Source organism: Mustela nigripes, chromosome 17 (assembly GCF_022355385.1).
Source record: "Mustela nigripes isolate SB6536 chromosome 17, MUSNIG.SB6536, whole genome shotgun sequence".
Lineage (NCBI taxonomy): Eukaryota > Metazoa > Chordata > Mammalia > Carnivora > Mustelidae > Mustela > Mustela nigripes.
Genome location: NC_081573.1, coordinates 48024610 through 48048771, shown reverse-complemented (window position 1 = coordinate 48048771; position 24162 = coordinate 48024610). Strand labels below are relative to the sequence as shown.

General features: G+C 46.6%; 2 protein-coding genes across 5 annotated transcripts in view; one reads left to right on the top strand and one right to left on the bottom strand.

The window, feature by feature from the left end:
- The window catches only part of ZNRF1 (zinc and ring finger 1), a 99463-nt gene extending 90650 nt beyond the window's left edge, over positions 1 to 8813 (bottom strand). The window contains exon 1 of one of the 2 annotated variants that reach the window (XM_059381459.1): positions 7815 to 8813. In XM_059381459.1, the coding sequence (XP_059237442.1) occupies positions 7815 to 8238 (424 nt within the window). In that variant the 5' untranslated portion in view covers positions 8239 to 8813. The remainder of the gene's footprint in view (positions 1 to 7814) is intronic. The other variant, XM_059381458.1, reaches the window with a different exon arrangement.
- Positions 8814 to 16926: 8113 nt separating this feature from the next.
- WDR59 (WD repeat domain 59) overlaps positions 16927 to 24162 on the top strand; it is a 101537-nt gene continuing 94301 nt past the window's right edge. For all 3 annotated transcript variants that reach the window (XM_059383590.1, XM_059383589.1, XM_059383592.1), the window contains exon 1: positions 16927 to 17089. In XM_059383590.1, the coding sequence (XP_059239573.1) occupies positions 17036 to 17089 (54 nt within the window). In that variant the 5' untranslated portion in view covers positions 16927 to 17035. The remainder of the gene's footprint in view (positions 17090 to 24162) is intronic.

Here is a 24162-nt window from a genome sequence, read left to right as displayed (position 1 = left end):
GTCCCACACGGGGATCCCAGCTCCATGGGGAGTCTGCCTCTTCTCTGACCTCCCCTCTCATGCTCTCTCACTCTGTCTGTTTCACTTTCTCTCTCTCAAAGGAATAAATAAAATCTTTAAAAATAAAAATAAAAATCACCGAAAACAGCACTAAGTGTCAACGTTGTGGAGCTCAGAGACATACAAGACCAAGGGGAAAAACCGTTCCTCATATTTCCTTATGGGTATTTGTGGCTTGGGATAAATTTTACAGAGACAAGATTACTAAAGTGGTGGATCATGCTTCTAGAAAACCGTGTTCAATGACCAAAAAGAAATGTGGCTCTAGGGATGACAAAGACACCAAAGCCAGAGGTACACACGAAGAGTTTGCAAAAACAGTTTTTCCTTTAGATGTTCTCACTGAGAAGATACAGGACCACTTGTATGAGGCTACATGAGGAATTTCTTAACACGCACTGGGCTGCAACCACAAAGAAAAATCACCTGCTCCAGCCCAGAAACAGGGTTAAGGAAAGAATGAAGACTGTCCGTGAAGAGCAGGGAGCAAACACCATCCACAGAGCAGCCTCAGAGACGAAACCTTGAATTTGTTTGTTCAACAGAAGAACTGATGGAGAAGGTAAAAATCTCCCCTTAAGCTGCAAGATTCCGACTCTCTCTTAAGGAGTAAGGAAGCAAAATTCTTAGAAAGAACAAAGTAATGTTAATCACCCTTATATTAAAAATATATTCCCCGCACCTCACACAAGTCCTAGGATACTGGAGACACTCAGTGACTGGCAGCTGAATAAATGAATGTCTTGGCTCAACAGATTTCCATACACACACTCAAAAGGTCTCAGAGTTTTGGGTCTCCAGGAAAAAAGGAAAAGTAGGTATTTTGTCCATTTAAAGTCTGGATTCATTCGAGGATCTTCTCTAGCTGCTGGCTGGGGCCACATAAAAGAGGATCTAGCTCAGCAAGCCCTTCTGTAGCACAAGCAGCCAAAGGCAGCTGTGCCTTAGGAGAAAAATCAGGGGGAAGGCAAGCACAGAAGGAGAAGGGACACTGCCACAATTACCTTCTGTTCTGAGCAACTTCAATTCTCAGGACCAAGGCAGATGGGCTCAGGCCTATCTCTGGGAGAAAAATGCTCAGTTCCATGTAAAAGAAAAACATCAAACCATGAGCAATGCTCTTGCTGGGTGAATCCAGCCTCTGGAGCAGCTGAAAGGAAGATCTGTATGGATCCTGCTTTGGAGACACTTGATTCGTTTAGTAATACTGAAAATAACACTAATGAGTGCACCGAAAAGCATTCAGACTTCTTTTTTTTGTTTGGGATGAGAATTTTCAGAATCATTTGTTCCAAGTTCAGCTTCTTCAGTGTCTCCTTAGCTCTACTGAATTCTGGGAGTGAGGTCCAGTCATCTGCATTGTTAACAAGCCCCCCAGAGAATATGGGGGCCGTCAAGATTGAAAACCCCTTGAACCATTCACAGAAATCAAGAGAGCTCTTGCTTCTGCCTCCTTGTTATAGATCCAAAGAGTGCGCTGTAAATTCTTATCATGCCCTCCTTTAACGTGGTGTTTATGGAGAGCCGGTGAATTCCCCCTTCCTTTTTAATTCCAGCAGAGGAAGGCTGCACTCTCAGTTCTAACAACTCCAGGGAGATTTCGGGGTAAACAGTCTCTTCGGTCCAGAAGCTACCCCTAGCTGCTGCTTTAAGATTAAACTTAGCTCCTTATCTGCTTCACACTTGAGGGTTGTAACTGGTTTTCAGGTTATTCATTCATACCCAAAACTTACTCCTCAACTACCAAAACCAGGAACCCATGTGTTGCATTCAAGGATAAACCTCTGACCTTATGAGAAAATAAGATTCAGAAGTGAAAACTGCTGGTTCTATGACAAATGCCTTCTGTACACTAATAATCACTAGGGGTGATCTGATACAGATTAGGCCATGACAACGCTTAGAAAAGAAAGAGATGGTAATTTAAATTCCTCCAGCATTCTAAATCCCTGACTGGGATTAGGATTTAGGCTTGGAGCTATCTTTAGGATTCTAGAACTATAGCTTCAATGACCCACGATCACTAGAAGCACCCTACTTAAGGGTTAGCAGGCACAAGACTAGTCTGTCTGTTACAACCACTTCTCTATGAAGTTTCTTCTAATTTTGGAACTGTTGAAATTGATGTTTAGTTTTATAATCAGATTTACTAAAATATGAGTGCCCTAGAAGCTTGTGTTGAGTATCACATTTGTACAATACAAAGCAGGTTTCTTTTCTCAAAAGGAACTAGAATTGCATTTCCTTGGTGCAGCACGGCCTGGCTCAGAGTACTCCTTATGACATATTTGGGGTGTGTCTTTATTTAGTAGCTAAATGCACACATCCCATAAAACAAACACTTTAAGAGCCAAGCCACTGTTTCTTGCAACACCTTTCAAACCCCAATGAGGAAGAGTGAACTGTGACCTTCAAGGAATTATCAGCTTCTCAAGGGAACTTTTTAAATTTTTATTTTGTAGAAAATAAGCCCTCATAGTAACAGAGAACTATAAACTCCGCTGTACAGAAAGATTTTCATTAAGAATAGAACTTTTGCAGGGTAGGAGACCCATCTTGCTCTCTGAAGACCACAGAATGCTTTTCCTTTCCCAGAAGCCATGTAAAGGACCATTACCTCTAGCACACCCATGGTGAAGCACAGAGAGGCTTTCTGATCCCCTCCAATGGAATTGGCAACTGTTTAAATTATTTAAGAGGAGACAATTAAATCACCTGAGAATCCTAGAATGGCAGCAAATAGAATCCAGGAGATGTCCTGCCAGCTTGGTCCAAGACTTAGCAAAAGTTACCTTCTATCAGCCCCGCTGATGACTTGGGGACAACAGAGAACAGTTTAGATTTTCTTGATCCCAGGACCTGAGCCGAAGGCAGACACTTAACCAACTGAGCCACCCAGACGCCCCAGAAATTCATGTTCTGAGAACCAGATCTCCAGAACATCACGCAGAAGACCATCTGGAGGTTAAACACCTTATAGCAAAATTGACACTTTAAAGTGGAAAGGAAGAGACACTAACTCTCATCTTCTAAAACAGCTCTTCTCGACAGTCTTCATTATTATCAACGGCCCGCCAATGTAGGTCAGGTTTCAGCAGAGAGCAGTAGCTTCCATTTTGGGGAAACAGTTCACACAGTTCTCAATCTCCCTGCCTAGCACCTTCTGCTCGGAGGAAAGAAGGCAGAGAACTGTAGAAGTGCCCCTACAGGAACCCCCCCCCCCACTTTGCTTACGTCTGCTATTTGGCTTTTGTAAACACTAGCTCATGAGACCCCTCCACCCCCGACGACTCTGAGAGGTAAGCAGGACAGGCATTACGACCATGTTCCAGGTGAGAAAACAGCGCCTCTGAGGTTAAATGAGTCACGTGCCCATGGTCACAAGTCAGGCCGTTATTTGATAGCCCAACCAGCAGATGAGCCTAGTGCTCTGGCTCGCCGGCCAGCATGATTTCCAGGACACTAGCCAGCTTCCTGGTGTTCTGGGATGGGAGGCAGTGCAGTGTAATGGTTACGAGCCCAGGTTCTAACATCAGCAGACCTATATTCCAACCCCAGCTCTGCCACCTCTTCACTATCTGACCTTGTGTCTGCTCCTGACCTTGCCCTACATCTCTGTTTCCTCACCTGTAAAATGGGGACGAAACCGCCTACCTCACAGTTATAGGGTTGATTAAATGAGATGATGGACAGGAGGCACTCAGATTCATTCCCTCGACAAATATTTGTGCCAGGCACACACAGTGCAAGCGATACAGTAGTGAGCAAGAGGCCCAATCCTATTCTCATGGCACTTAAAAATCAGTCAAACTAAATAGAAAAGGCAAACAGATAAAATAAAATACTTATAAAGTGTGTGAAGTGCTGTTAAGGTAACAGGTGAGTGGCTGGAAAGATCCAGAGAAGGGAGGCAAATTTTAAGAGCGGTCTCTAAGGAGGCATTTAAGTCTGAGTCATGAGGGATCAGAAAGAACTACCCAAAAACAGAATGGAAGGGAAAGCAAGCCAATTACAGGGAGCAGGGCGTGTAAGGTTCACAACCTGGGGAAGCGTAGGAACCAAGAGAAGACAAATGTGATGGCTATGTATCCTCACGGGACCTGGGGAATAACCTTTCCAGGCTGGCTGCCAAAGACTAACACGTCTATTTTTAAAATAACAAAGACGAGGCTCAAGAGAGGTGATGTGTCTTCCCCAAGGTCACAGCTACTCTGAGGAGGGCCAGAGACCCTAGTATTTTACCTCCAGACACAACATCAGCTCTCTCCCTCTGAGGAAGCTTCGTGTACCCTGAACTCCCCTGCTTATTTCACTGACAACTGTTGTCGGTGCCCATGAAGATTTACAAAAGCACCTTAAAAACACAAGCAACAACATACCATCAACTTCTAGGCATCTAGTCAATTGTGCACCAAAGTCCTTATCCTTCACTCTTACGACACAGGAGCAAAAACTGCTTGGCTTTACTCAAAGGCTCCAAAATAGAAACAAGTTTCTCTTCTTACAGCAATAAACAAGAGAGGAAAGGGATGTCCTGGAAGGAAGGTCCTGTGGCCTGTTCCGGAAAGTGAGACAGAACTACCAGTGCAGAAGATTGGAAATGTGAAGGTTCATGGTAAATGAACTGCAAAGGAAAAACTAATTATTTTATTTGAATAAAAGAATGAATCCCTGAACAAGTGGTTGTCAGTCAGGATGGTGTCCCGCTCCTGCACCAAGAGCATTTGGGAATTTTGTGGAGGCATGTAGTGGGCAGGGCCAGGTATGCTCAAAATGTTAGAAAAGGACAGTCCTATAAAAAAAAATGTATTACCCAGGGGGCCTGTCTAGCTCAGTCAGTACAGCATGAGCCTTGATCTTGGGGTCGTGAGTTGAAGCCCCACACTGGGTATAAAGATTACTTTTCAAAAAGTGTGTATGTATATCTATATAAAATTTGGAAAATGAATGTATTACCCAAAATATTAGGAGCAGCCTCACACACACTTTCATATTGATCCCAGAAGGATTACTATGCCCCGGCTTTTCCTATATTCTCATGGTTCTGTGGCTCTTCCTACCCTCACCACAGCTAGATGAAAAAAATTAAACTCAGGTTTCGCAGTTGAGGAGTCTGAAATTTTGGAATTCAACTGTAAGCTCCTAACTCCATTATGGAACCTGGTACCAGGTGGAATAAGGAAAAAGAAGCGTCTAGTAAGAAACAGTTAAGAAATTTTCAAAACGGGAACTCCTTCCCCAGATAAGCATCCATAAAATTACATGTGTTTTGCAACACACAAATTCTGTGATTTTAGAGAACGATCATGCACTGCTTTTCAGTTTAAAATCGGATACTAATGACAGTTCTTTTAAAAAGTTAATCACAGTCATCTCACAAATAGAGCTTCCTTTTTCTGGACCTAATTTTATAAGAAAAAATTTTAATTTCAAGATGTCTAAAAAAAATGGGACGCCTGGGTGGCTCAGTTGGTTAAGCAGCTGCCTTCGGCTCAGGTCATGATCCCAGCGTCCTGGGATCGAGTCCCGCATCGGGCTCCTTGCTCAGCAGGGAGCCTGCTTCTCCCTCTGCCTACCATTCTGTCCGCCTGTACTCGCTCTCTCTCCCTCTCTCTCTCTGACAAATAAATAAATAAAATCTTAAAAAAAAAAAAATCATTTAAAAAAAAGATGTCTAAAAATGATCAAATGTCTAAAAGTGCCCAAAGCAGTCACACCTTGCATCTTATTCAGGACAGAGATTGATATAGATCAAGGAAGCTCGGATGGTATCTAGAGGTCCGTTTAAGAATTAAAATCCATGGGGCACCTGGGTGGCTCAGTGGGTTAGGCCGCTGCCTTCGGCTCGGGTCATGATCTCAGGGTCCTGGGATCGAGTCCCACATCGGGCTCTCTGCTCAGCAGGAAGCCTGCTTCCCTCTCTCTCTGCCTGCCTCTCTGCCTACTTGTGATCTCTGTCTGTCAAATAAATAAATAAAATCTTTAAAAAAAAAAAAAAAAGAATTAAAATCCTGGGGCGCCTGGGTGGCTCAGTGGGTTAAGCCTCTGCCTTTGGCTCAGGTCATGATCTCAGGATCTTGGGATGGAGCCCCGAGTTGGGCTCTCTGCTCAGTGGGGAGCCTGCTTTCCCCTCCCTCTGCCTGCCTCTCTGCCTACTTGTGATTTCTCTCTGTGTCAAATAAATAAATAAAATCTTTTTTTTTTTAAGATTTTATTTATTTATTTGACACACAGAGACCACAAGTAGGCAGAGAGGCAGGCAGAGAGAGAGAGAGGAGGAAGCAGGCTCCCTGCGGAGCAGAGAGCCTGATGAGGGGGCTCAATCCCAGGACCCTGGGATCATGACCTGAGCCGAAGGCAGAGACTTTAACCCACTGAGCCACCCACGTGCCCCAATAAATAAAACCTTTAAAAAAAAAAGAATTAAAATATCATTTTAGCAATTCAAAAGCCACTTTCCAGTGTTACTCTAAATTAGTCACTAATTCCCCTTCAAAAATTATTTCACAAATTAAAGTTCATAGAATCGAAACAAAAGCCAGACTACTTCCAGAAATAAGAAAGATTTAAAAAGTCTACCCTATTCCACAATAGCTAGAACAGTGTTCCAATAGATACACCCTCCATAAGGCAATCTTCCTTCTTTCTACACAATATCTAGATTTGTTTAACTCTCCCAAAGAGTCTGAAAATGTTAACTTCTTCACACTGACTTGCCAATTAGCAAATAGCGGCCCCACACCCCTTTTGACCAATTTTCTAGCAGCCTAACCTGGCTTCTCAGGTTAGCTGAGCAGACAGACCTGTTTTCCTCCAGAAGTTCTTGCCAGTGCCTTTTCTGCCCTGCCAGTCAGGGCCTGGGAAATCCTCCTCCAGCCTTTTGCTGGCCTGTCACCAGAAGTTCACAAAATGAATTCATCCAGATTTTCTGAATCCCCCTCTTCCCCCGGTAACACACCAGCAACATCCAGGCAATGAAGTCCAACCTCCCATGACAAAAAGGTAGAGATTACCAGGAAGACCTAGCACTTAGCATGGAGGGAAGAAAAAAGATGGAGGGATGTGAGAGTCACCCAGCCAAGCCTACTGCATGCATACAGCACCCGCCACCAGAGCCCTGGTCCTGCAAAGCCTCAGAGGGAGGCTCCCTGGCTAGGCCCTCCATTCAGCAGGCCACACCTGTCTATGGCAGCAGCCTTCCGGCTGCTCCATTTTAAACAATTCAGACAGCTCTCCAGCGGGGTGGCAAAATTGGGCACCCTCTTCTCTCAGCAAGAGTGGGAGCCCTAATCCAAACAACACTTGCCCCCAATTTTCTTTCTTTTCACACTCTTTGTTTGGGAGACACCGCTTGGTCAAACCGGATCCCTCTCCCTGTTAACGGAAAGGTAGGCACAATACTGCAGTGACAGAAAGGAAGCATCGAGGCCGACTTGCTATAAGCCAGACAAGATCTCCTCTCTGAGGACGGTGATGCCGATACATGGGACTTCAATGGGCAGGTTTCACTCTGCTCATCCACAAGTGAACCAACGCCTGAAGTCCTAAAACGCCCAGCTCCGCAGCCTCGCAGGAAGCCTCTTTTCTAAAGGGTAGATAGCCCATTCATCCCCAGGAACCAAAGGGAAGGCGGACAGATCCAGGTCGCGCACTCCACATCCCAATCTTCGCAAGCGCGCGCGAAGGTTTGGGGCGCCCCGGCGCGCCCTCCCTTGCACTCCACCCTCCGAGGCCTCCACCGCCCGCGGACTCACCACTGTGCGAGCTGAACCACCTGGGTGCGATGTGCAGAGGTAGAGCATCCGCCAGCGAGGCTCGGGAGCCCAGGTACAGCATCCCGTCTCTATGGTGACCGCCGCCGGTCTCCTGGTAACCATTGCCATGGGCATAGGTGGAGTCGGACGCAGACCCTCCGCCGCCGGGCGCCCTCTCCGAGTCGCCGGTCCCCCGGGAGGCGGGGGTGTAGAGGCCAAAGGGCACCCCCCCGGCCGTGCTGGGGTCCATGCCCATGCCCGCCACCGAGCTGACTGAGCGGCTGCGCAGCCCCATGGCCCCGCCGCCCGCCCGGTAGTGCCCAAAGTGGGGCGCCCCTCCCGGCGGGGGCACGGCGCTGTCATCGGTGGAGACCCCCGGAAAGGGGCCCCGAGAACGGGCCGCCGTGCTCTGCTTGCCCCCCATGCTCGCCCGGGCCCCGGTGGGGCGGGAACCTGGAGGCCGAGACCCTCCCCCACTTCTCAGCAGCGGGGGGAGGGTTGGGCGAGCATAAAGGGGGAGGGAGTCAAAAAGGAGACCGGGAGGAAAAAAAGGGAAAAAAAAAAAAGAAAAAGAAAAAAGGAAAGAAAACCCGCGGGGCGGAAGAGGCAGGCGGGCGGGGATCCCAAACTAAGAATTTAAAACGATCCAAGCCAAACGCATGTTTCCCCTCAAGGTCCAAAGAAGCGCAGTCCGGCGCGGGCTCGGCGCGCCACAGGCCGCCCCCGGGCTCCCGAAAGCCGGGGGAGCCGCAGGGAAGGAGGGAGGGAGGCGGCGGGCGGGCGCAGGAAGGCGGCGGAGGAGGCCGCCCGCCGGACAGGAGGAGGCGGAGGAGGGCTGGGGGCACCGGGCGCGTCCCCCGCCTCAGGACGCCGCGACCATGGACGCCGGCCCGGACCCCTCCAGGCCTCGGGCGGGCTGCGGCGCTGGGCGGCCAGGCGGAGCTCGGGAAGCCGCGGTCGCGTCGCGTCGCGCTCTCGCTCCAGCCGCCGCCGGCCCCGCCAGCCGCTCCGCCCCGCTCGGTCCCGGGCTGCGCTCGCCGGCGCTCCTCGCCGCCGTGGAGACAATGGAGGGCGGCAGAGCGCAGGCGCGGCCCGCGCCCCCTCCCCTCCCCCCCGCCGGGTTAACCCCTTCGCGGCCCCTGCGGCGCCCGGCCGCTGACGCCCAGGAGGTCCCCACCCACCCACCCAGCGCGACCCGGCCTGTGACCCGAGTGGCCCGAGCCACGGGGCGTCAGGAACAGAAGTCGGGCGTCTTTTCAAAGCCAGCGCTCTTTAGAGGTCCTGAAAATGGCTAATTATTGAGGGGGAACCACCTATGGGAGGAGGGGCGGCGACGGTTCAAGGGGCTGGGAAGGAAACGCCAGGAAGAATGAAAATTACTCGAGACGCCTACCTGGCTCTGAGGGTCACTGGTCAAGCCTCCCTCCCGGCACAAATTTGCCCCCACAGCACCCTCTGGTGGACGTGCTGTCCATTCTTGCGGAGGTTTCCCAACCAGGAACCCCTAAGATCATATCAGGAAGCCTAGCATTTGGGGAATTTTTAGCTGTTTGGCACTGGGGCACTTGTGACTCCGAATTTTGCTGAGAGTAGATCGGAACTTCCTACTTGAGGCTTAAGCAGTGGACGGATTCCTTATCTAAAATGCGATCCTGAAGATGATTAGGTGTGACATAGAAAGTGAGACACAGCCAGAACTGGTAATTTTAGAAACTTCCTAGTCCAAGGCGAGTCCCTGATTTTGTTTACCTTTTATTCCAACATGCACCATAGTGGGATGCACAGTGGGTACTCAATAAGTATTTGTCCACCGAGTCTGCATTTTGCAATATGTCTCTCTTACATATTGACATCCATCCATCCATCCATCCATTCATTCAAGAACCATTTCTCAAGTGCTGGGTGCTGGCTATGAACATCACCCAGTCCCTAGTCCATCTTCCTTGCTCTAAACATCCCTCAGATACTTCCACATCAAGGAGCCAAAACAGGTGGTAGAGAGATATTAAAAGAACCCATCCCCCCAATAGCAGAGCTGGTCTGTCACAGGTATTGACTGTCCCAGGGTGAGTAGCTTGGAAAGAAACAGGAGGAAGGATATTTATTTGCAAGCGTGTAGTGCTTAGAGGTGAGCAGAAATGCCGCTTGAGAAATCAACATAGAAAAAAACAAAATGTTCCAATACCCAAGAAATTATCTGTTAAGTGGCTAAATAAGGAATTTGTGCACACCTAAGATCCAAATGAGTGATCTGAAGGAAAATAAGAAAGCTTACGTTTAACCCTCCTTTCTCCCTGAAGAAAAAGTATGGTAACAGAAAAGGTGTGGTACAGTTCTGTGCAGGAGAAACGATACTGGATCCCTTGACAGAGCTCTACTAGGGAGAAGAATCCACAATCAGTAAGCATTATTGTAACCATCTAAGTAACTTTTGATTTACCTATCCATTCAACACTTTTTTTTAATCACATAGAACAAAATATGAATGTCTAGTAAGTGCCAGGCACAGCACTAGGTTCTGGGATTTGTCTGGCGAGCAAGACAGATGGAGTCTGGGTTCTCACAAAGTTTCAGAAGAACCATTTCATGCCCACTAAAATGGTTATAATCAAAGGTGATAAATACAAGTGTTGGTGAGATGTGCAGACATTGGGACGCTCAGACCTTGCTGGTGGGAATGGAAAATAGTAGAACTGCTTTGGAAAACAGTCTGGTGATTCCTCAAAAAGTTTAAACAGCTATCATATGACCCAGCAATTCCACTCCTATGTCTAATTCCAAGAGAAATGTAAACCTATATGCACAGATAAACATGTATGTGAATGCTCGTAACGGTATTATTCAAAATAGCTAAAAAGTGGAAGCAACCCAACTGTGTATCCATTTATGAATGGATAAAGGCAATGTGTTGTGACTATACAGTGGACTATTATTCAGCCACAAAAAGAAATAAAGTACTGATATGTGTAACATCATGGATGAACCTTGAAAACATTACACCAAGTGAAAGAAGCTTATCACAAAAGACCACATATTGTGTAATTTCACTTATATGAAATTTCCAGAATAGACAAATCCCCTAGGACAGAAAGGTTACTGGTTGTCGGAGCCGAAGGACTGGCAAGAATAGAGAATGACCACTAAAGGGTTAGTTTCCTTTTCGAGTGATGAAATTGTTCTGTATTAAATAATGGTGATGTTTGGGGCACCTGGGTAGCTCAGTCAGTTAAGTGTCTGACTCTTGATCTCAGCTCAGGTCTTGATCTCAGGGTTGTGAGTTTAAGCCCTGCATTGGGCTCCATGTTGGGTATAAAGTCTACTTTAAAAAAAAAAAAAAAAAAAAAAAAAAGGAGGGGGGCCTGAGTGGTTCAGTCAGTTGAGCGTCTGCCTTTGGCTTGGGTTGTGGTCCTGGGGTCTTGGGATTGAGCCCTGTGTTGCTGGGCTCCCCGCTCAGTGGGAAGTCTGCCTCTCCCTCTCCCTCCGCCCCTCCCGCTGCTCGTGCTCTCTCTCTCTAAAAAAAATAAATGTTTTTTTTAAAGAATAGTGGTGATGTTTGCACAATCTTGTGAACATACTAAACACTGCTTGATTACACATTTAAAAGGGCGAATTTGATGGTATGTGAATGACAATGCAAGGTCATACAAAATACTGAAGTAAGCGGTGACAGTACAGGGTGACAGATACGCCTAGCGCAGTGCCTGGCATGTGGTTAGCCCCTCATGTGAATGATTGAGTGAATGAGGAAGTGCCATGAGAGTGAAAGATTCTGGTGCTGATGGAAGGAGACAGGCACCAGCAGTGATCTTAAGCCAAGGCCTAAAAGTTGAGCCAGTGATGAGCCTGGCAATGGGGTCGCGGGGGTAGAACTGCACTGAAGGAAGACTAGCATGTTCCAAGCATGATCCTAGCATGTTCGAAGGCCCAGAGAACACTGCATCTTCAAGGGACTGAAAGCAGCAGTGGAGCTGATAGGAGAGGATGTGGAAACCAAAGATGAAGCTGGTCCTCAGGGGGCAAGCCTGAGGGTCCTAGGAGCCACAACAGAGAGCACAGACCATATCCTGAGGTTGTACAGAGCTCTGGGAAGATTTACCAAAATCATTATCAGTACACATAAGAATGGCCAATGACTAATGAGCAGTGAGGATGTCAAGACTTGAAAAATTAAGAAACTTGCCCCCTCCCCACCTAAAGATCTATATTTTTCTTAGCTTCTAGATTCATAAAGGTACTAGACAGAGACATGAAACAATATGATGTAGCCCCCGTGGGGATGGGCCATCATCAGCACTGAACAGTGGGATGACAGGGTGGATGACAAAGATTTTGTTTCATCATGTACTTTTTTTTTTTTTAAGATTTTATTTGAACAGAGAGAGAGAGATCACAAGCAGGCAGAGCAGCAGGCAGAGAAAGAGGGGGAAACAGGTTGGTTTCCCGCTGAGCAGAGAGCACAATGTGGGGCTTGATCCTAGGACCCTAAGATCATGACCTGAGCCAAAGGCAGAGCCTTAACCCACTGAGCCACCCAGGCACCCCTCATCATGTACTTTTTCGGTATTTTAATATTGGAGCCATGTAAATGGAGAGAGACAGAGAGATAAAGTCTACACCCAGGCATTCAAGTCACTCTGCTAGTAGGGGTAGAGCCAGACTTCTAAGCTTCCCAGCAAACTGGATCATCCAGGACTCTTTGGACGCCAAATTCATTTTCTCTGCATGCTCGTCAATGGAGTGCAAAAGAGTAGATCTGCTTAACAGCTCTACTTCTTTCTGTTACTTAAGAATTTGCCATTAGGATTTATAGTCCTGTCTACTGATTAGAAGAGGCCAGCCTCTGTCACCTCTGGCACCACGGAACAGTTGAGAGCCTGAGCTGGGGGTGAAGCCTCTACTCTCCCCAGTATGATGACACCAGGCTCAGGTGCCCTGTGGGATTCTGACTAGCAGCCTCTCTCAGGCAATGCCCTTGTTATCTCCTTGTGCACTTAGTAAAGAGCAAATTTCCTTTGAAATTAAAATATTCAAATGCAGAACAGGGCAAGTTCCTCATTCAGTAGCTTGGCTCTACCCTTTGCATCTTAGGGAGAGTGTCTCAGGGCATAGCAACAGGCATGCACAGAGACTTGCAAGCTCCAATTAGTTGATTAGTTTCATTTTGTCATTTGTTGCATTCAGAGTCCAGTAGGGGGACTGCAAGTTTCTCCTGTGGATTCTTGGTCGGAAGTTAATGGGTCTGGGGAGGTTTTGAGTCATTTTGGATGCTCTCAATGCAAGGCAGTCAGATGCAGAAAGGGCCCCAGCTAGACTGAGGACTCTGTTTTATTATTTTTTATCTTCCTGCTCTCTCTGACCCTGGGTGAGCTGCTTCCTGGCTGTTCTTCGGCTGTGAAACAGGGTTAATAAACCACGGACCCACCTACCAGAACTGATAGGAGAAAAGGCTGATGAGACTGGTGTTGCCAAACCCTGCAAATACCAGAACATAACAATGTTACAAAGCCCCAGTTTCAAACATCTCTGGGAAAATGTAAGTCTGGGAGATTCCTGAAAGGTTTGGAAAATGAGGGAAACAGCTTGCTGGGGCCAACTCCTGAGAATCCTTGGGAAACCTGTGGCCTCCTTCCTCTCTGTCTCCATGAACCACGTCTTTGGGGGAAGTCCTCAGCAGTCCCTCTAGGGTAGATAAGTTTCTCCCAGTAAGAAACTTCCCCCCAGATTTCTCAGAGCTCATTACATTTGTATTATTTTGCTTGAAAAGAGAAAACTTAGAGAAACCAGGCCAATGGGCAACCAAATGCACAAAGCCAGGAGCACGAGCTTGTGTGCACGTTCACAAATATTTGTTGATTGATGGAGAGGAAAATTACTAGTGGGGCTCAGGGCAGGATTCCAAGATTCCCAGATGTAGAGAGACTGAGGGGTGGGCTAACTCCGCATTCTGCGGAAGAGGAAACGAAGGACTAGAAAGATAAAAGATCTGAGTTAAAACTTTGCAAGGGCAGTTGCTGATAACATCCAGCAAAAGCCCTGGATTTCTGGGTTGACCATATCCCCTGCTTTCCTCTGGGATGGCTGGCAGGTGACCTTCTGAAAAGAGTTTGCTTGGTGATCAGAGCCCTGTGGCCAGGTCAGCAAGCTGAAATCTACTTGACGAGGGAACCCCTCCTTCCCCGCCTCCCACCAATAGTTCCCAGTCTCTGATTGAGGCAGGACATTCATCGGTGGGTCTCAGAGGCACACAGCAATCAGGAAGCAGCCACAGAGCTCTAGATTTAGCTCCAGAGTCCCCACTCTTTTGTGATGACAGTGTGGGTAGGAGACAGAAAAAGGAAGGGCCCCAGGGGGCAGTGTGAGTGGTGCTCATGCTCCTTCTCTCAAAAATTCTACTGGGGCCCTTTCCACATCTAACAGAGAAAATATTGAGAGAACAGAGAGCACCAAGGACTTGAAACCCGAAGTACTTTCTGTGCCTACGAACCATGACAAGCAGATTTGGAGAACTAGACAAATACGAAGCAAAGAGGTGGGAGTGGGGGAGGGTTGCAGAAATGCTCAGGCGAGGGCAAACCTACCAGTTCCAGTGGGAAACAGATTACCAAGCTATATATAGACAGAGAGCTTTGAAATACCTGTATCTCTTTCTCCATCTCCAAAATAAAACTCAAAGGCCTAAGCAGGGCCCTTCCTCACTAGCCCTTTCCAACATTTTTAGCTGTACTTCTCGCTACGTCCTGTCACATACCCTAAGTTATAGCCATACCTGATTATTTGCTAGTCACTTAGTGGATATTTATTGAGCACCTACTATATCTAAGGCTGTAAGCAAATAAACAAGAATATGACATGTTAGATGAACGGACTCATTTATTCCCCTGTGACAGTGTGAACGCTCATAGAAAATATTCTTTATCTTTTCTTTTCTCCGGCCTTGAACCTGCCTTGGGATTTTTGTTTTGTTTTGTTTCTTTTGCTTTCTGGCCTGGTGAGCTGAGGCTCTTCTCTCCAGAGCAGTCTTTGGCCCTTTGTGATAGAGAACTGGGAGGAAACTTGAGAGGCAAGAAGAAAGGCCACTACAGAAGGGTGAAGGCCAGGGCTGGAGGGGTTTTTGAAGGGCTGCGGCGAGTGAGAATAACTAAGAAGTGAAGTGTTTTGAAGAGAAGGTGGTGTGGTTCTGAATGGCCTTGTGGGTGTAAAGAGTTACAAGTAAAGGGGTGCCTGGGTGGCTCAGTGGGTTAAGCCTCTGCCTTCAGCTCAGGTCATGATCTCGGGGTCCTGGGATCGAGCCCCACATCGGGCTCTCTGCTCAGTGGGGAGCCTGCTTCCTCCTCTCTCTCTGCCTCTCTGCCTACTTGTGGTCTCTGTCTGTCAAATAAATAAATAAAATCTTAAAAAAAAAAAAGAGTTACAAGTGAAGACCTTGAATGGTTTTAGAAATTACTTTTGGGGGGGCGCATGGGTGGCTCAGTGGGTTAAGCCGCTGCCTTCGGCTCAGGTCATGATCTCAGGGTCCTGGGATCGAGTCCCGCATCGGGCTCTCTGCTTGGCAGGGAGCCTGCTTCCCCCTCTCTCTCTCTCTCTCTCTGCCTGCTTCTCCATCTACTTGTGATTTCTCTCTGTCAAATAAATAAGTAAATAAATCTTTAAAAAAAAAAAAAAAAAGAAATTACTTTCGGTTTCACAGAAGACATCCTTTTGGCCTAGACAGTACTCTGACTCTATATGCTTTTCCCATTCATTAATTGGACCAATATGGAAGGTCTTGATGCGTACTTACAAAGCAAGGCTGAACAAAACAGATCTGGTCCCTAGCCTCCCGAAGCTTGAAAATATTAAATAAACAAACAAATATTGAATTACAAATTGTGATGTGTCTTCCGAAGGAAAAGAAAGCAGCACGGCTCTGTGACTGTTTTGGGGGGAACTGCTTTATCTTTGGAACGCATCCCCTGTCTTCACACTTAAGGGTCTTTGTTCACTTTCAATGCTGAAGTGCTTTTTTTTTTTTTTTTATAGTATCTTCTATGAAAATGCTGATATTATACTGAGAACCTTAAATGTCACCTTGCATGGGATGCCATGTCGGGTTTCATATTTAGGGTGTCCTTTCCTAGTACATTGCTTGCCAGTCTTTTATAAAGCCCAATTCAGGGGTGGCTGGGTGGCTCTGTGGGTTAAAGCCTCTGCCTTCAGCTGGGGTCATGATCCTGGGGTCCTGGGATCGAGCCCCACATCGGGCTCTCTGCTCAGCGGGGAGCCTGCTTTCTCCTCTCTCTCCACCTGCTTGTGATCTCTGTCAAATAAATAAATAAAATCTTAAAAAAAAGAAATTAAAACTGAGAATTTAAAAAACATTTTTTCATGATTTCACTTTAATATCAATGCACATTAATATTAATAATACATTTTGTAAGTAAAAATATCTGTGTTTCATAAAATGAAAAAAATTTAGTGGGAAGAGTAGCAAATCTTTTCAATGTCTGGCTTAATAGAAAACCGCTGGATTCTCCTATCTGCTTCTGACGTTCAGCTTGTCACTATATACTACATAGCCTCTGGAAAACCACTGTATTTTACACTGGTGAAAAAAAGAAACTGTAGAAGGTAAATAATGGCCTTAGTAGAATTATGGGAAGTTTCGCCTCTGGGGTCCCTGGTCACTTTGGTAGGCGCTGCTGTACTGTAAGAATAAATCGTGCCTTCAGACTTATCAATGCCTTTACGGCAGGCCTCCGGGGATGGAGTAAACCTTTGGTTTGCGCGAATGCTGGGCTTTGGTTTGTAGGCCATCTGGGCCTCGCGGGGGACACGAGCGACGAGATAGGGAGGACAGCATGCACCTCCCCTCGCCAAACCCGCACTCGCGAGCTCTCGGCGAGTTACCCACGCGCAGCTCACCCTTGGACTACGACTCCCGGTAGAGCTTGCGGCAAGGGGGCGTGTACCACAGCGGCAGGGAGCGTGAGTCACTCAGGCCGAGTGACGGAAGTGGAGGGGGCGTGCCTGTTTTGGGTCGGTGCTGTGTCGCAATTGGAGGATCCGGGAGGAGGGGCGGAGCCTGTATTTGGGTCAGCCAATGGTTTGAGGTCTGGAGGAAGAGGGGGACGGGGCGTGGCAGGGCTTACTCGCGGGCTGCCTGGGGCTCACCGAGCCCAGGAACGCGAGTTTGCGGGGTGTGGAACGCGAAATCCTGGGGTGGGGGCGGTCGGGTGCAAGAGATGGCGGCGCGATGGAGCAGCGAGAACGTGGTGGTGGAGTTCCGTGACTCCCAGGTGAGTCGGGGGCCAAATGGAGCCTTCTGGGCATGCGCCCTCTCTGGTTCCCCTCCCCCACGCTGCCGGGTCCGTCTCCCGGGTGGCGGAGCGACCCTCCATCCTGGGCTGGGGAGATGGTTAAGGGGGTGACCCGGAGCTGTCAGACCCGAGCGAGCGAGGGGAGCCTTGATGACCGTTGGGGGCGGTTGGGGCGGGCGCGGACGGGGTATGGGTTCCCCGCGGGGGTCCGGGGAATAGGGTCTGCCTTGGGACACCGAAGCGCAGAGACTGCGCGAGAGTGAGTGTTGAGGGGAGGCTTCCCAACACCGGGGTGGTGAGCGAGTGGGTCTGCTCTGCAAGGCTGGGGGACTCGAGGCTTAGTGACTTTGGATAAGTCGGGGGACTCGAGGCTTAGTGACTTTGGATAAGTCGCAGAACTTCTCTGAGCTTCAGCTGCGTGGAGGTATCCTTGCCTCACAGGACTTTGGAATGGATTCGATTAAAAGAAACACAAAACTATAAAGTGCCTCTTTCGGCAGCTAAGCTTTGAAGTGGCTGCTGATGCTAGAATAGTGGAAAATACCTTATAGGGAATAGGAGTGTGCGATGTACGTATTGCCCAGGTTCAAATACCTGGTTGGAAATCCCAGCCGAGCCCTAGCCTGTCATCCCCTCTCAGCTCATCACCTTTCTCACCTGTGTGAAGGTGAGAGTCGTGTCTGCCTCACAGGGCTGGCGTGAGAATTGTATGATGTATTATTATATTTAGGATATGTGGCACAGTGACGGGCACGTGTTAGCCTCAAGGAACTTTAGCATTTACTAGTTTTCTTTTTTGTTTGTTTTTACCATTTTTTAATCTCGTGCCTTCCTAATGCTAGCCCTTGTGCTAAGGGATTTATCTGCATTTACTTTCTCTAATTCATGAGAGAACCAAGATAAATAGTTATTAGCCCTTTTATCCAAATTGGGGGTGGGATGGATCCGTGTATAGCTGATCTCAGGTAACTTGGCCAAGGTCTCCCATTATGTGGCGCATTTGGGCTTTGAAGGCAGGTATCTGACCTCAGGGCTCTTGTTACTTTGCTTCATGTTTTAGCAATCTGGGTCCAGTCCTTTCACAACAACTAACCCATTTCCTCTTCCCCATCACCTAGGACAGTGTCTTGGTGATTCTCTCCATTGACTCAAGAAATATTCATTGACTACCTTCTGTGTGCCAGGCTTTCATCCACAGATTCATTCAACAAGAATTTACTGAGCCCTTGCTAGGTGAACACTGCACCGTGTATCAGGACTCAGATGATTTATACTGAAGGCAAATCTGGATTACAACAAGGGGTGATGTTTCTTCTTTCTAAAACTCCATCCCTTTTTTTGCCATAAAGATTTACAAGTGGAGGAGCCCCCCACTGATTTGCTCTGTGGTTCCCTCTGACACATAGCCCCCATGGAGAATGTGAGCAGCAACATACAGATTAAAGCATTCTAAGGTACTTTGCACTGTCAGCACGGTGTCTCTGGGAGGCCTGCTGTCCCATGGGAGGCGCCAGACCCCTAGGGAAAAAGAACTGTATTCTTGTTACCCTTCTTGTTAATTGCTTTCCCTGGAGACTGGGAACAGTCATGTATAGTTACCTCTGAGCCTATTAATTTGGAAGCTACTAATCTGCAAATGCTTTAATTCTCAGGGAAGCTCAGGTAGTCTCACCCCTTCTGTATAGAGCTGTAATTGGAGAGACCTGCAGAGAGGGTGCTGACACATATATTAGGATGTATGAAGTAAAATCAAGTAATTAAACCTGAACAGCAGTGGTCATAGTAAGAGAACAAAGTAAATTGGGTAATTTCACTGCCTTGCGGGGGTTTCTGTTTTTTCTTTTTGATTTTTCTATTCAGTTGGAAGGGTACGACTTAGTTTGAATTAGCATGGTTTTGTGGTTGTTTCTGGTGGCAACTGGAAGGGATCTAGACCCACTTTATTAACTTTATTTATTCATGTGGAAAGAAAAAAAATCAAAGCTCTTCATACTGTTTTTCTCACAAGGGAGGACAGACCGATAAACTTGTCAAAACCCCTTGCCTCTAATTAAAATATTTTGTTTTTTCGGAGGAAAAAGCCCAGCCTGAAAGGTGAAATTCTTTTTCTTCAGTTTCTTTCTTTTTTTTTTTTTTTAAGAGTTAAGCAGGCAGAGTGGCAGGCAGAGACAGAGAGAGAGAAGCAGGCTCCCTGCTGAGCAAGGAGCCCGATGCAGGACTCGATTCCAGGACCCCAGGATCATGACCTGAGCTGAAGGCAGCGGCCTAACCAACTGAGCCACCCAGGTGTCCCTTTTTCTTCAGTTTCTACAAGTGCCATTCACTTTATGAAACCATGCCTTCAGATGTTACCATCCCCGATTAACAGCGAAGAAATTGTGGTACTTAACAACTACTCTGAAGTGATCCCTGGAATGGATGAGTGTTAAGAAAATGTAGAGGTAACTTTCTAGAAAATTCAGTAGAATTTTCTGCGATGATGGAAATGTGGCATTGAACAGTTGAAATGGGGCTAGTGCAACCGAAAAATTGCATTTTTTAATTTAATTAAAATTGAATTAATTGCCATGTAAATAGCCACTTGTATCGAGTGGCTGTGCTTTTCCAAAGTGCATGGGAGATGAGATCATTACCCCTGGCAAAGTGGTCAGATGGCAGAACACGTAGTTCACAAGCCTCTAAAACAACAGAAAGAGCAGAAACAGTTCAGAAAATGATGGGAAGAAGACAGGAATTTGAACTCATGGCTCATAGCAACAGTTTGCTTAATGTCTCTGCTTTGGCATCGTGAGATGTTTCAAACTCAGTTTTCCAAAGTAGCCAGCCATACTCGGGGGCCACTCTCCCTATACCCTAGCTTTTCGCTGCTTTCCAGTTCATCCTCCACAGAGTCAGAGCGGGTTTTTTGTTTTGTTTTTCCTTTAAAACCAGGTTTACTGGGGTGCCTGGGTGGCTCAGTCGTTGGGCGTCAGCCTTCAGCTCACATGATCCCAGGATCCTGGGATCTAGCCCCACATTGGGTTTCCTGCTAGCAGGGAGCCTGCTTCTCCCTCTCCCACTCCCCCTGCTTGTATTCCCTCTCTCGCTCTCTCCCTGTCGAGTAAATAAAATCTTTAAAAAAAACCAACCAGGTTTATTGAAGTATAATTAATATACAGTAAAATTCCCCTTTTAATGTGGACAGTTTGTTGAGTTTTGCCCGTGTATGTAGTCCTGTAACCAGCGTTACACTCAAGAGTAACACTCCAGAATTCCTTGGTGTCTCTGTGTAGCCAGTTGTAGTGCCTCCCTCTGGCAGCTGCTGAGGTGATTGCTGTAAGAAAAGGAATGGACAGTGTGGAAATCTCTGAACTTGGCCTCTCACCCTTAACTGAGTGCCTTTGAGATTGATCCATGTTGTTGAGCATCAGTTAGTCTGTTCTTTTTTTTTTTTTTTTTTAAGATTTTATTTATTTATTTGACAGAGAGAGAGAGATCACAAGTAGGCAGAGAGGCAGGCAGAGAGCGAGAGGGAAGCAGGCTCCCCGCTGAGCAAAGAGCCCGATGCGGGACTTGATCCCAGGACCCCGAGACTGTGACCTGAGCCGAAGGCAGAGGCTTAACCCACTGAGCCACCCAGGTGCCCCTAGTCTGTTCTTTTTTATTGCCCACAGGTAGTACTCCAGTGTATGGAGAGACCACAGTCTGTATCCGTTCACCTGTTTGTGGATATACAGGTTGTTACCACTTTTTGGCGATTATGATTAAAGCTGTGATAAGGGGTGCCTGGGTGGCTCAGTCAGTTAAGCGGCTGCCTTTGGCTTAGGTCATGATCCTGGGGTCCCGGGATCAAGTCCCATGTGGGGCTCCCTGCTTTGTGGGGAGTTCGCTCTTTCTCACAAATAAATAATATAAAATCTTAAAAAATATAAAGCTGTGATAAAATATCACGGTGATTTTTTAAAACCTAACTTTAAAACCTTAGGGGAACCTGGGTGGCTTAGTCAGTTACGTATCTGACTTCAGCTCAGGTCATGATCCCAGGGTTCTGGGATCAAGCCCCACATCCGGCTCCCTGCTCAGTGGGGAATAAGCTTCTCCCTCTCTCTTTGCCACTCCCCCTACTTGTGCTCTCTCTCTCTCTTATTCTCTCTCAAATAAATAAATATCTTTTTTTAAAAAACCCTTAACTTGGGACGCCTGGGTGGCTCAGTGGCTTAAGCCTCTGCCTTTGGCTCAGGTCATGGTCTCAGGGTCCTGGGATCATGGGATCCAGTCCCGCATCAGGCTCTCTGCTCAGCAGGGAGCCTCCCCCCTCCCTCTCTTCCTGCCTCTCTGCCTCCTTGTGATCTCTCTCTGTCAAATAAATAAATAAAATCCTTAAAACAAACAAACAACAACAACAAAAAACTCCTAACATCCCTCCTTCAATGGAAATGCTTCAGTGACTTCCTGTTGGACTGAGTGTAGAATATAAATTCCTTATTTTGGACTGTTTCATGGGCTGGTCTCAGCCTACTTCTCGGATCACATCTTACACCTACTTTCCCCCTCTGTCCCTGTTTGTTTTCATCTTTCTTCATCTGCTCCAGTGTGAGCTCCCTGAGCGTAGAGATTTTGTCTTGTTGACTCCTGCTGTCTCCCTGGTGCCTTGGATAGTGGTTGGTATACAGTAGCACCCAGCAAGTATTTGTTGAATGAATAAATTTTAAAAAATGAATTATGTTGATTAGTAGTATTAACAGGAATTAGGAAAAAGTGTTTAGGTTATCATGGTTTTTTAAAATAGATTTTAGAATAATTTTAGACCTACAGAAACAATGGGAAGATAGTACAGAGGGTTCCCGTATACCCCGCACCGGGTTGTCCCTACTAAAAACATCTTGTACTAGTATGGTACATTTTCCACGATTAACGAATCAGTATTGATATTATTAATGCAAATCCGTACTTTCCTCATATTTCCTTTGTTTTTACCTAATGTTCTTGTTCTGTTCTGGGATTCCATTCAAACTACCACATGCTGTGTGGTCATCATGTCTCTTCAGACTCCTTGGCTATGACAGTTTCTCAGACTGTCTTTGATGACTTTGACAACCTTGAGGAGTACCAGTCAGGTATTTTATAGAATGTCCCTCGGTTGGGATTTGTCTGATGTCTTTCTCGTGATTAGCCTGGGATTATGGGTTTTGGGGAGGAAGACCTCAGAGATAAGGTGTCATTCTCATCCCATCATATCAAGGCTACTTGCTGTGAACATGACAGATCACTGTTGATGTTGACCTGGCTGAGGTAGTGCTTGTCAGGTTTCCCTACTGTAAACTTGACTCTTTTTGCTTTCTGTCTGTTCTGTACTCTTTGGAAAAGAGTCAGTAGATGCAGCCCAAAGTAAAGAGTGGGGACTGCTTTCTTCCTTCCTTACGCCTCCTTCTTTCCTTCCTTCCTTCCTTCCTATCTTTCTTTCTCTCCAATTAGTTGCTTATATCAGTGTGAATTCTTAGATACTTACTTATACTTTGGATTATAATCCAGTACTACTTTATTTTTATTATTTTTACTTTGTTTCTCAGATTGTCCCAGCCTTCACCTTTGGGAGCTCTTCAGGTGGTTCATGTGTTCTTGTGACATACCCCCATCGTTGTTTTCATTTGTTCGTATGTCTTTTACTTTTTTATTATTTATTATTTGTTATTATTTTAAAAAACATTTATTTGAGAGTGAGAGCGAGAGAGAGCACAAGCAGGGAGGAGAGAGAGGAGCAGGTTCCCTGTTGAGCAGGTAGTCCCATGTGGGGCTCCATCCCAGGACCCTTGGATCATGACCTGAGCCCAAGGCAGACACTTAAGTCACTGAGCTACCCAGGTGCCCCTGTTTGTCTTTTAAATATACAGTACTTTCTTATTTTTTGGCACTGCAAGTTGCTAAACTCTTTTTATTTTATTTTATTTTATTTTGTTTTATTTTATTTATTTGAGGGAGAGAGAATGAGAGAGAGAGCATGGGAGGGAGGGTGAGAGGGAGAAGCAGACTCCCCGCTGAGCAGAGAGCCCCATGTGGGCCTCCATCCTGGGATTCCAGAATCAAGACCTGAGCCGAAGACAGTTGTTTAACCAACTGAGCCAGCCAGGTGCCCTCAAGATGCTTAACTCTTATCATGTATATTTCCTGCCGTAGTCCCCAAACTAGCCATTTCTCTAAGGATCCCTGGTTTCTTTTATTGGAGAATGACATCAGAAACCAAGATCTGGTGCTAGATGTGCTCACTGCTCTTGGGGTGTTATTGCCTGTAGGAACTCTCATCTGACAAAACAGGAAATGTATGTGCATACTAATTCGAGTGTGTGTGTGTGTGTATATATATCTCCATATATAATCATCTGTATATTAAGCTGAACATGAGTTCATACTTAGCATCTTCTACTCTAATCCATTATCACAAGTGTCATTGTGGCACCCTTTGCCTACTAGTAACCTCCCACTCTTACTGTGAGAAGCAGGGCCTCCCCTGCCATCCTCCATGCGTTTACGTACTTGTTCATTCCAAAAGCCTTGTACAGTGGCTTCAGAATTGTTCACCTGTATAGCAGGGACTTTATATACTCGAGCACAGTGCTTATGTACAGTTCTTTTCCCTGTTAGTCTTACAGATTTCATTAAGGTTTTCATCTTTTTTTTTTTTTTAAAGATTTTATTTATTTATTTGACAGAGAGAGATCACAAGTAGGCAGAGAGGCAGGCAGAGAGAGAGGAAGGGAAGCAGGCCCTCTGCTGAGCAGAGAGCCTGATGCGGGACTTGATCCCGGGACCCTGAGATCATGACCTGAGCCGAAGGCAGTGGCTTAACCCACTGAGCCACCCAGGCGCCCGGTTTTCATCAATTTTTTTAAAAAAATATTTTATTTATTTATTTATTTGACAGGTAGAGATCACAAGTAGGCAGAGAGGCAGGCAGAGAGAGAGAGAGAGAGGGAAGCAGGCTCCCCACTGAGCAGAGAGCCCGATGCGGGACTTGATCCCAGCACCCCAATATCATGACCTGAGCCAAAGGCAGTGGCTTAACCCACTGAGCCACC